Source organism: Ctenopharyngodon idella, chromosome 10 (genome assembly GCF_019924925.1).
Source record: "Ctenopharyngodon idella isolate HZGC_01 chromosome 10, HZGC01, whole genome shotgun sequence".
Lineage (NCBI taxonomy): Eukaryota > Metazoa > Chordata > Actinopteri > Cypriniformes > Xenocyprididae > Ctenopharyngodon > Ctenopharyngodon idella.
In genome coordinates, this window is record NC_067229.1 from 40,686,950 (window position 1) to 40,699,408 (window position 12,459).

The 12,459-nt window shown below is 37.9% G+C and overlaps 1 protein-coding gene across 4 annotated transcripts in view; it reads right to left on the reverse strand.

Annotated features, from left to right (window-relative positions):
* Positions 1-12,459, reverse strand: part of dclk1a (doublecortin-like kinase 1a) — a 55,641-nt gene that overhangs the window by 18,439 nt on the left and 24,743 nt on the right. For 2 of the 4 annotated variants that reach the window (XM_051910259.1, XM_051910262.1), the window contains exon 5: positions 11,372-11,479. In XM_051910259.1, coding sequence (XP_051766219.1) covers positions 11,372-11,479 — 108 coding nt within the window. Of the gene's footprint in view, positions 1-202; positions 350-11,371; positions 11,480-12,459 lie in introns of those variants that run through there. The other 2 variants (XM_051910263.1, XM_051910261.1) reach the window with 1 other exon arrangement.

A 12,459-nucleotide genomic window follows, 5' to 3' on the forward strand; every position in this document is an offset into this window, starting at 1 on the left:
TTTCAACACTACTTAGTCTCCCCTATAAAGACTAACTACATTAGAAATCAATCCCATACTGATTCACATATAAATGAATACACATCAAATAAAAATCCTTCTGGCATCAAACCCAGTTTGAATAAACATCACTATCAAACTCTGTCATTAAAAGCCAGCTTCCGATGTATCCGCAAAGGAGCACTGAATCCGCCTCTCCTACCTTCGTATTGCAGCATCTTGAGACACAGTGCTATTCCAGGTGGCAGAAAGCAGCAGCACTCGCCGAGCGCGGATTCCAATGAATGGAGCGGCGGAGAGCAGAGCGGAGTACAGAGCGTGAGCCGCTGCTCGCTCATTGGCTCGCAGTCTGCTTGCGTAGCTGTGACGCGCGCCTGAGCCAGTGCAGTACGGTAAGTGGGAGGCGCGCGGGCTGAGGTAATGGTGGAAACGCGCCGAATATTCTCACCGACAGACCTTTAATGGCACTCGAACCACGGCCAGATACAAACATAAACAGTACCGTATTTTAACATGAAATAGTGATTTCTAAGGTCTCGCACCTTATGTGTATTAAAACATAATGTCAAATGACCAATTCTCTTCAATTAACCTACTTGAAATGAGGCGTTATTTAGTTGGTTATTATTTGATCTCAGGTATTATTTGTTTTCAGGCATTTATATAATTATTTAGTTACTGATTCATTTATTCAGTTTCTGAATAACACCTAGTAGCTAGCAAGTGAATAAGATGTTTTAAAAAGCCTTTAAAAAGTGCTTCTTTATGAAAGCAATTTGTCAACATGACCCTGTGTGATCTATGTGGTGTTTACAGGAAACAGATCAAGATCAATTATAGCTTGTTAGATATCAATACTTTCAGCGTTCAGTCTACTATTATTAAAAGTGATTAATTCTAAATGGCTTCCTGCCAAAAACAAACACATTGAACTGAAGAGTTTCTGAGTTCACCAAATTCTCTTTGAAATGCATGCAGTGAGTGTGTTTACAGATTTTGCTATACTTGTGAGGTTAAAATCTTGGAATTTTTCCTCATAAATATAATGAAATATGTCCCTATTTAAAAGGCTCAAAATCATCCAAATCATATTTTGCTTTGAATATCAAGAGGTTTGTATAAAGGCAAAATTTTCATCTCAATATAAAAACCACTTCATTTATGTCTTCACTAATATGTAAAATTTGTGTGTGTGTGTGTGTGTGTGTGTCAGACTGGGGGAAAGAAGTACAGTCATTAGCACAATCTGTGGTGCTTCATTAATTTGATGCAAGTGATGCTTCACAGACAGACTCATCACTGTTTTATTTTGGGGTTAGTTCTCCAACACGTTCTCAAAGTTCCCAGTCAGAAATGGCAACAAGCTGTCCTACCCCTTGAGACAAGGGTATCCAAATATCCTTAAACCCTTTTTTGGGAGATCAAAGTACGTCTAAAGCAAGTTCTATTCAAAACTGGATTGGGTTGGGCACCAAGTATCAGTTTAAGAATAACTAATTTCTGAAAAATATTCCTCATATTTTCACAACCTGAATAATCATGTTTTCGTTATGAGCGTAAAGTTTGACAGCTCAAATTTACACCAATTTTCATGACTGAAAGTAATCAAATATCCCGTTCATAACCCAACCTGCTGAGGTCGAATCTATTCCCCCCTTCCAGCACTCCCCCATAAATACACAAACATAAATGACTGCATCTATAGAGGATGTTACAGCATTGCAGGAGACTGCTGTGAGAATGGCCATATATTTTATGTACTGTATGGAATATGAGTTCAGCATGGTTTATAATACAAATATAAATTTAGATAGTGAAAAGAGAAAAATGACTCTGAGTTTGCTCTTGTGTAACATGCTCAGCTGTGGGAGGATGGATCCAGTGATGTGACCTCTCTCATCTCTCCTCCTTTCTCTCTCTCTCTCTCTCTCTCTGCTGTTTACTTCTCTCTTTTTCACACCAGGTGCAGTTTGGTCCGCTGTTTGCATCTGACCCTTTGTCCATAATTCAAAATGAGGATATGAATCAAAAGGGACTGTAAAAGAGGCACAGCGTCCTCCCCTGACATACCCCTGTCCTGATCTAACACTCCCACTACAGCTGAACAGAAATAACCTCTGAATATGAATGACTTATGATCAGTCACAGAACAGATGATTATGTTTGCAGGGATTTTAATTGATTACATTTTTTATTAAATTCATCACACAAATATGAGCATAGAAAAGCCTGAAGGACAGTTCAAAAGACATTACAGTACTGGCACAAAAAAGTGGCTTTATAAATCAATAGCAAATATGAGATGTTCAAAAAAAAAAAAGAGAGAAATGATAGTGGAAATATAAAAAATAAAGTACATGGCATAAGAGTGAACATATTATATGTTTATACACAAATTATGTAATACACTATATATAAACACAGTACTGCATTATTAAAGTATATGAAGCATCCAGATAGTGGTTCTGTCTGTCTTCTGGGGCGCTCTGCTCTGAGTACATTCACGAAAGCGCATCTGTCTCACAGTGGATATCATTTTTAATGAAATTTCTATTTATGGTGCATCTATGTGATATGCACAACAGGCTTTCAGAGAGGAGATAGACAGAGTTGACCAGGATACAGTAATATCAGTCCCTGTGCAATAAGGGCTACGAAAAAAAATAATTCCACTAACATGCAAACAAACATGCCTTTTCATATGTTTTTATTGCAGAATAAGAGTGATGCAGTTAGAGAGCTGATAATTCTTTTTTATGTTACAGTCAATATTATGCATCTGTTTAGACTTTTTCCTATTAAATAGCATTCCCATTGTAGACTCCAGTAATTGACATGATTAGTGAAATAACAACATTAGAATGCACAAAAAGATAACTACCTAACCTAACAGTACTTTTGAAATTTGTTGGAATTGGGCTTCTTATCAGGTTTCTTATGGATAATTTAAAAACAATAATGCTAATATTTGCCAATCCCTTATATATTGTGCATCTCTACAGACAATTAATTCTGACCTTGCATATAAAGTCAAAACATTCACAACTCATTTTACTTTCGTAAGGAAATTCTGAGTAAAACGGGGGGGGGACTTTTATTCATTGGGAACTGAGTCGATTGGAAAAGTGGGTGTTATCCCATAAACTGTATGACATTGATATTAACCAGCATTAGATTAGATTGCTAACTACTGAAATTAGAAACTCTGTCTCATTACTTACAACAGCAGTCTGAAAAATGTTCCTGTAGGTGGGAACTCAAGTCTGTGGTTTGGACTTGAGTCACACTTCAGTCACAGAAAAATGACTTGCGACTTGACTCGTGAACAGTTGACTCGAGACTTGACTTGAAGACAGAGACTTGTGAAAAACAAGTCATTTTGGTACGGCATTCCCGATCACGTTGTCTCTTTACTACCTCACGTGTCAGCATGAAACACAACATTTTACTCTTCATTCTTCATTCATTCCCAATCAATATGTGCTGCAGCAAACACACCAAGCTAGCGTTATTATATGCGCGTGATGGATCTGAAGGCAGATCCATCACGCCATTTTGTCCGACAAAGCAAAACTAGTAGGAAGAGATGATCGGTTCACGAGCCACTTGAACTGAGGTGCTACAGCGATCTGTCACGACACACTAAAGAGCCACAAATTGGTATTTATTTTTAAAATTACAAAATTTGAGACTTTGTTTCATATCAAAAGTAACCTGCCTTGTATTGTCTGTCGACGTGTTGTCAGTGTCCTCTTTGCTCTGCAATGTATTTTTCACTGCGTGAGAACGAGAGAGCAGCATGGCTTGTCGGACGTAGCAACAGTAACTAAAGGGGGCGGGTCTTTGCGAACGCTCAATTCATCGACTGGCCGCTAGAGACAGGCTCCAAAAGGGAGTCAATCCCATAGACCCCCTATGTTAAAATGCCCAACTTTACAGCAGAAAAAAAAAGTTTACAGCCTGGTACAAGTGGTTTTGGTCTATATAGCTAATTTTGCCCTTCATAACAACTGCGAGGGGGGTGAATTTTTTTATAACTTATCCGTTTAAATTATATTAAGCCTTAAATTTCTGCATAATTAATTAAGGCCGTGGCCACTTGAGTGACAGGTGTATTGCCGCTGCTGTCACTACTAGCCGTTTGTCTGCTGTCTCAGCTCCACCCACGTCCCGCCTCTTTGCCCATTTTCGGTTATCCGGGAGTGACACGTCAAAATGGCGACGGCTGGCTCCGCCCACTTTGGGCTTCAAAAATGCTCTTCATAAACCTACGGGTGACGTCACAGACACTACATCCATGGTTTTATACAGTCTATAGTTTATACACGCGTTTTGTTACTGGAAGACTACATTACCCATCATTGCTTGGGAAGTACAGCAAACTATGGCAACTCAAATAGCTCAAAATGCACAGCACATTTTAATTGTATAGTTTGAAACTGAACTAGCAGTTTTTGACAGTGAATAAAAATAAATTAATGATTTAAGTCAGTGTTTCCCAACCCTGTTCCTGGAGGCACATTAACACTACACATTTTTTAACTCTTCCTAATCAAACACACCTGATTCAACTTATCAAGCTCATTAGAAGAGACTCCAAGACCTGAAATGAATGGGTCAGATAAGGGAGACGTCCAAAATGTTTACTGTTGGTGTGCCTCCAGGAACAGGGTTGGGAAACACTGATTTAAGTAATACTTTGTGTGCTTTATTATACATTTTTGAAGAAGAAATCAGTTTTTTAACACTGTTAATAACAATAACTAGCTGAAATAACTACAGCTAAAATAGAACAAAGACTTGAGACTTGACTTGGGCTTGGCCTTTAGGGACTTGTGAACGTATCTGGCTCAAACAGTAGAACATGGCGTTGGCAACACCAACGTCATGGGTTTGATTCCCAGAGAATGCATGAACTGATAAAATGTATGCACTTTGGATTAAAAAAAATGCCAGATGCATAAATGTAAATGTTAACCAGTAGCTTTTGCAGCCTACACTATAAGAAAAAAATCTATAGGAAAAGATACTAGTAATTTTCTGCCAGGACATTATCTGTTAAGATTATGTATATTTCCTTCAAGCATAAAACACCTGAGAAAAATCAATACAGAAAGTATTGTCTTCATATTAACTTAGAGTAAACATTGGGTCCTATTTTTACAGACTTTTAAGAGAGTGTAGCTAACATCTGCTGAAATAAAGTCATTTCCAATGTGGAACATCATACACAATAAGGAATGTGCGTTAACAAAAGTTTCAGTTTTCCTGCAGTAGGGCACATGATAATGGATTAATGAGCTGTTTGTGGGTTTGCCAGTAACAAGCTGAGCGACTGGCCAGAATTACACAGTAAGAATAATAACAAGGTCTCTGAAATGGAGTGACAGGAGCAGCTCTGCATTTCCTGAGGACAGTCAGCCAGCGGTGTTTCGAGCTGATTAAAGATTACCCTCTGGTGCTCTAATTAAAGTTTACTCTCTGGATAAACTGCTCAGATAAAAATTCAGTCGACTACGAGGCCAAGCTCCTCCGTGCAAGTTCAAAGGAAAGCTTAACAGAAATTCGTGAGGAGAACGACCAAAGATTATAGATCAGAAATCCATTGGAATGATGCCTTTAGTAAATAGGACAGGCACAGAAAGAGATGCAGTCAGTAATGAACCATCTTCGCCATCCCACACAGCTGTTGATAAATATGACAGAGAGAGGCTGTTTATGTCTGTCTTGCTGTGTCTCCTTTGTTAAAGCACCTCTAAATGTGTTGTCATGCTCAACACTTGATCGTGCCGCTCAAACTGTGAATAATCCGTAGGATGACATGGGCTTCGGTTTTTAGTTGTGTTAAAAAACAAAAGGCTTCTCATAACTGTACACAAACAGTACATCAGGGCCATTTGTATAGAAATTCATCAGGTAAAGTGTGTTCATGTGTGTTTAAAGGTGTGCAGGCCACTCTCAAACAGAAATCAATGTGCTATACTTAGCTTGACAGGATGTATTATATAAACAGCACTCATACAGTGAGCAGCTACTCTCAGAGACAGCACTTAAAGTAAGCACAGCTAACCCTTTCTTGAAATCGCTAATCTGATTCATCCCAAGAAATATCTCACATTTGACCTACGCTGTCTGACAGATTGAAAGGCAGATGTCTGTCTATCAGCCAGTCTGTTTGATCCTTTCAGTGAAGGGAATTTTTGGTCTATAAATTGACCATCAGTTTTTTCCGGCAGCTGTGAATGCAATGACATTGACTACAACCTAGAAGTAGCAATAAACAACAAGCAACACAACAGCTACAAAATTGCAATTGCAATTGCAATCATGTCTGTCCACAGTTTTGTCTTGCTGAGAAAGTACAGGACGCCTCCACTAAGTATACACCTGCCCACACCAGTGTGGGACTCCTAGTAGGTGAGCTAGAAATAAAGACGATGTAAAGCATGTGTTTGTATGCTTTAGCTGAGGGTGGACACTAAATTAAATAACTAAAAAATAACTTTAAACTTAACAGACCTAGAGACCACCAACACAGAGTTAATAATAATAACACTTAATAATAATTTTCATTGAGAACATTAACATTACATGAAAATATATAATGAATAATTATTAAAATAAATAAATAATTACATAAAAATAAACCTGTGTGACTTTTTTCTTCTGTGGAACATAAAAGATGATATTCTGAATAGTTTCAACTGTTTTTGTTCATTCAATAACTTCCATTACAAAAAAAAAAAAAAAAAAAACATTCTTCAAAATATCTTTCAGTGTCCCACAGAAAATAAAAAGAAATTTATACAGGTTTGGAATGACAACAAGGTGAGTAAATGGTGACAGAATTTTAATTTTGGAGTAATATACCCCTTTAACCCTGTAGAGCCTGACATACGAAATAATAGTCAGAAAAAAATCTTCTTTTTTTAAATGAAACAGTTTATTGGACCTTTAGACAAATCTTTAAAAAAAAGTCTAAAAAACATTTGCCCCCGGTTTCACAGACAAGGCTTAAGCTAGTCTTAGACTAAAATGCATGTTTGAGCTGTTTTAACTGAAAGCAATTTGTACTGACAGATCTTAAAATATGTCAGTGTCATTGTTTTGTCTCATACGGAGCCCTGCACATGACATGCAAGAAAAAAAAAATTTGTGCGCACAATTTATTAATTCGTTCCCTCGATTTACTAAATCATGCACACGACTTACTAATTCGTTCCCTCCCTATAAATCATGCGCATGATTTATAAATCGAGGGAACGAAATAGTAAATCATGCGCACGTTTTAGTAAATCGAGGGAACGAATTAATAAATCGTGCGCACGTTTTAGTAAATCGAGGGAACGAATTAATAAATCGTGCGCACGATTTAGCCTACTATTTCCTGCATGTCCGGGGCTCCGTAGTCTCAAGATGCTCACCAGTAATGTTTTTTTTTCTAGTGTATGTTTATTGAAGTTACTTAAATATCCTAATTGAACTAAGGCCCAATCCTGGCTTAGGCTAAGCCCTGTCTGTGAAACCGGGCCTTGGAGTATTTGTAATATGGAGTTCATACTGAGACAATGAGCACAAAATGAGCACAAATACATGTACAAAAGCCTATGGATAATCAAGTAAACCTGGTAAGTTGCTTTTGTCCAGTAAATGTCCATCTTGAAATGATTACTAACAGTATAAAAGTTATTCTTGCGTTTACATTATAAAAAATTCACAGCAAACAGACACGTGTACCATGACCTGCCACTTATAGAATTATACTAAAAGGCCTTTTTTTTGCTAAAAAGTTTAAACTATCAATCAGATGACAGAAGGTGTGTAGAAGCTTGTGTACAACAGGTTTTACAGCAAAGTTTTGATCATGGTGATCATTTAAAGTCTTTAGAAATTTGAAATCAAATATGATATACAGGGGTAAGAACATTAAATTGTTAGTTCACCCAAAAATGAAAGTTCTGTCATTAATTACTCACCCTCATGTCGTTCCAAACCCGTAAGAGACTTTCGTTCATCTTCGGAAAAATTAAAATATTTTTAATAAAAACATTTCTGTCCCTCCATAGGCAGCTGCACGACTATCACTTTGATGCTTCAAAATGTTCATAAAAAGAACATAAAACTAATCCAAATGAAATGATCAGTTTAGTCCAAATTTTCTGAAGAGACTCGATCACTTTATATGCTGAACGAATTTAATTTAGGCTTTTTTTTTTTACATATAAACATTCATCAACACATGCTTGCTTGATGTGCGAGAACCAATGAGGTTCATTCTTTTGTGTTACGCAGCACGTTTGAGCTTCTGCAAAAACAAATGAGGTTTGTTCTCGCAGGTTCGGTTTCAGGGACGTGCACGGGGGGTGGCTACGGGACCCGAGCCACTGCCCCTTTACCCTCTTGGGCAGAGGTGCCCCTCAGTATATGAGCGGACTCGGAGTGGATTTCAAACCATGCTAAATGCATTCTATAATGACTCTGCTGCTCCTGATCCACTCCGGAGTTTCCATTTTTCGCTCGCAGTTTTCTGCCTTCCACGGTTATGCAAGAAAGCAAAAATATTGATAAATATATTGGCGTTTATTCTCATTATAGGTTGCTAATGATAGATCGACAAAAAGTTTCGTTAATACTTGACTTGTCCTCACTCTGGCGAGAGTGATTTTTGCTGCGCGGCTCACAAGGAACTCCGCAGACAAAACGTTGCGACACAAAAAATGCACTATAAACCTATTTATCAACATGATCTTTTGCAATACATTTAAAGCAGCACAAAATACTGAAGTGAACTAATCACAGTGCTTGAAAAAGGTCTGTTGGGATTGATGTAGAATGAACGGGGCTTAAACACGCAGTAAACAGTAGGCTACAGTAAAGCTGACACAGTCTGGAAATTTAAGCAGTTTATTCTGCAATTTGAGGTTTTTTTACACTCAAAAATATTTGTTTTTAAGATTTACACATTTCAATTATATGACAAATTTTCATCAAAATGAATGGAGTAATCTGATATAGGCTATGCAAGGTTTCAAGATATGGGAGCAAAAAAAATCCCCTCTAAACAAGATATCACACGAGCAAGAGAGCTGTGATTACCAGCATGGTTGCAAATGTGATATTGATTTTATACAACAACAGTTCAATAGAAAAGGTTTTTTTTTAGATTTTAGACATAATATTGTCAACACAGTATATTTTCATTTTCGTCAACAAAAATAGTTCCAAACAAACACAGCAGAACAGATGTGCGTCCCACAGTGGGGTTGTTTTAAAACAAATCAATTCAAATGATTCAATGGCTCACTAATTTAAGCAGTGTCTTGCTGCCACCTACTGGCAAATATTTCCCCTTAATGGAAAAGCTAATTTCTGACACCGTTTAGGACTTAAAATAATATTGATGTCAATACATCAAAATAGCCCATGTAATTGTGATTAATCATTTTGCAATATGAATTTTTTTTTTTCACACGCAACCTTTATTTTGAGGGTATTATTGCAGTAATGTCCGTTTTACTTAATTTTAAAGTTATAATTAATTATTTGAATTTGGTACACAAAAAAAAGTTTTTTTGTTGTTGTTTTTGCCCTTTTTCTTGGTTTGGGCCATTGCCCCTCAAAAAGCTTTCATAAAATTTGGACTAAGCAGCACAATTCATTTGGATTTGTTTTTATGATCTCTTTTCGTCAAAGTGGTAGTTGTGTAGCTGTCTATGGAGAGAAAGAAATCTCTCAAATTTCATCAAATATATCTTAATTTGTGTTCCGAAGATGAACGAAAGTCTTACAGGTTTGGAACGACATGAGGGTGATAATTAATGACATAATTTTCATTTTTGGGTGAACTAACCCTCAGTTAGACCATAGTTAGAAATTACATCACAATTAAAGAAAATTCTATGTTTTATACAGCCTATGCTCTCAACAGACCTTCTGATTGAAAATCCTGGCAGCTAAAGAATCAACATAACCAGCATAATGTCTATAACTTTTTAATTTTTTAGAACTTTATTTCAAAACTATCGTCAAACTTTGCATACTGCAGTAAATTTATCCTTAAACCAGACCGGTAATGAAACCTTTGCAAACATGTGTCAACCTGGCATATTTTCCCCCACCCCAGGGTTTCTTAAAGGATTAACGGGCTGAATGGTGAAAATTGACGACTGGCACACCAAGCACTCGAAGCGAAACCGATTCCATGCTTTTATGGATCACGTCTGCGAGTGTCTGCTGAGAAACAGCCGCCTGACTAGAAGTGATGAGCCGCACTCTCTGAGCCTGCTTCCGCTAAGCCTGCCAAACAGGAAGGGACGCCCATATATGGGCACCTCTATTGTCTCCAAGGCACAGCTCCCTTAGCCGGCATCTCCATGACGACCGGATAGAACTCTGAGCCAAACCTCTACTCATAGAGATTCAACTCGTACGATTTAAACCAATCATATAACAGACGACTTGGCTACAGGAAAAAAATATCAACCAGCAGCTTCTAGAAGTCTCTGCCTCTATCTTATAGAGGTGAAGATGCAAAGGCGGTGTTTGTTGGAAAACTAGGGCACAGATACACAGAAAAGCATCAATAGGCAGTGCATGTGTTTTTTGTTTTATCCATAAACAGCTGACAAAAATGTTCTAGAAACACTCGTTCATACCTGCATACCTAATATCAAATAAATAAGCAAGTTGATGCACAGTCTGGTTTGCAGTACAATTTGGACTCTGCATTCAATCCAAAGTACCATGTTTTTTTCAACACTAACATGATGCTAAATCTATTAGCTTTTTGGAATATGGAGTAGCATGTATTGTAACATGGCATTTAAATATGGTAATCACCAGTGCAAACTGAAGCAAAAGCAAACCGCATAGTGCCTATAATTCAGATCACACACAACGGTATTCATTGCACAACAGTTGATGTGGATCTGCAAAACTGAGTCACACTACCCCCCTCCATCTCTCTCTCTTTCTCTTTCTCTCTCTCTCTCTCATCACCCCATCTACCTCCCTCCCCCATGCCTCAATATCTCATATCTCTCGTCTTTGACTCCTCTCCATCGGGATGTGCCCTTCTGAATCAGACAACTATATCTGAACGCAATTGCACCTCGAAGCCAGCAAACACACTCCACTCCAGGGGTGCACACACAGAGGGGTGCTTTATTGCACACGAATGCTGTCACACACGCACGACTTCCTATTAGTTTGTTTATTATCTGATGTGAGAAGTTAATTATCTTCTTTTACCAAATGTTCAATCAACAGAGAGAGGATGTTTGAGAAGAGAGTTCACATATACATGGGAAACTATTCAGAGAAGCATTTGCTGTTGCATAAACATGCATATACACGCACATATGATCATTACCTGATCCAGAAGGAGACTTGCTGCGTCTGGAGAGGGCAACACTCCTGGGAGAGCTTCTGTTTAAAGACCCCATCTTCCCATAGGACGATGATTTCACCACTCGGCACTCTGTCACAGAACAATATCATATTAGATAGCGAAGTCCAAAAGTCTGAGAAACTAATGAAAATACTTCTACTTTGCTGATACTTTGGCAGCTAAAGAGTTAACATGCAAGAAAGAAAGGTCTGGAATAACATGAGGTTTAAGTAAATGGTGCTGTCAACTTTTAGGGTGATTAAAGGCGCAGTATGTAAGTTTCGCCTCTAGAGGTCACATATTCCTTGACGCTGTAAAGGAGCGTGGAGTGATGGAGTGACATTTTCACCTCCACTGCCGATGGAAATCAATCTGACAGGACTAACAAATCATGTTCATGGTGGATGAGGTAATGAAATAAAGTTTTATAATTTATGTTTGATCACATTATTTTGTTTCATTCTAATGAATTAGCCGCAAGTAATGTAATGTTTAATGATAAATTACTACTCATACACGTCACTTTATTTGTCTAATTAAATGGTGGGGTAATGCAGCGCAGTTTTACGTGTTCAAAACAACCATACTAAAAAAGGCTGACTTAGTAACTTAGTATAACACATACTGTATTTAATTGACCGTTCGCAAAGACCCGCCCCCCTTAGTTACTGTTAAGGACAAAGAGGACACTGACAACACGTCGACAGACAAGACAGGTCACTTATAGTCCCAGCTTTCAAATTGTTTAATTTTTTAAGAAATTCGAACAATAAAAACCGTTTTGTGGCTCTTTAATGTGTCGTGACAGATCGCTGTAGCGCCTCAGCTCAAGCGGCTCGTGAACCGATCATCTCTTCCTACTAGTTAATTTATGGCATCAAATAAACATGAATGAACATGAGAAGAAATGTTGTTTCTAAAGCGTAAAGACGTCAGTGCACACCATTTTTCAAGTTCAAGTCCACCGAGGTTAATCTTCTAACTCCTGACTGCTTTGTCAGGCAAAATGGCGGATTCGTTGTTATGACTGGTTAGATCGCTTGTCGTTCAAACTCCCGGCGAAGGGTCAA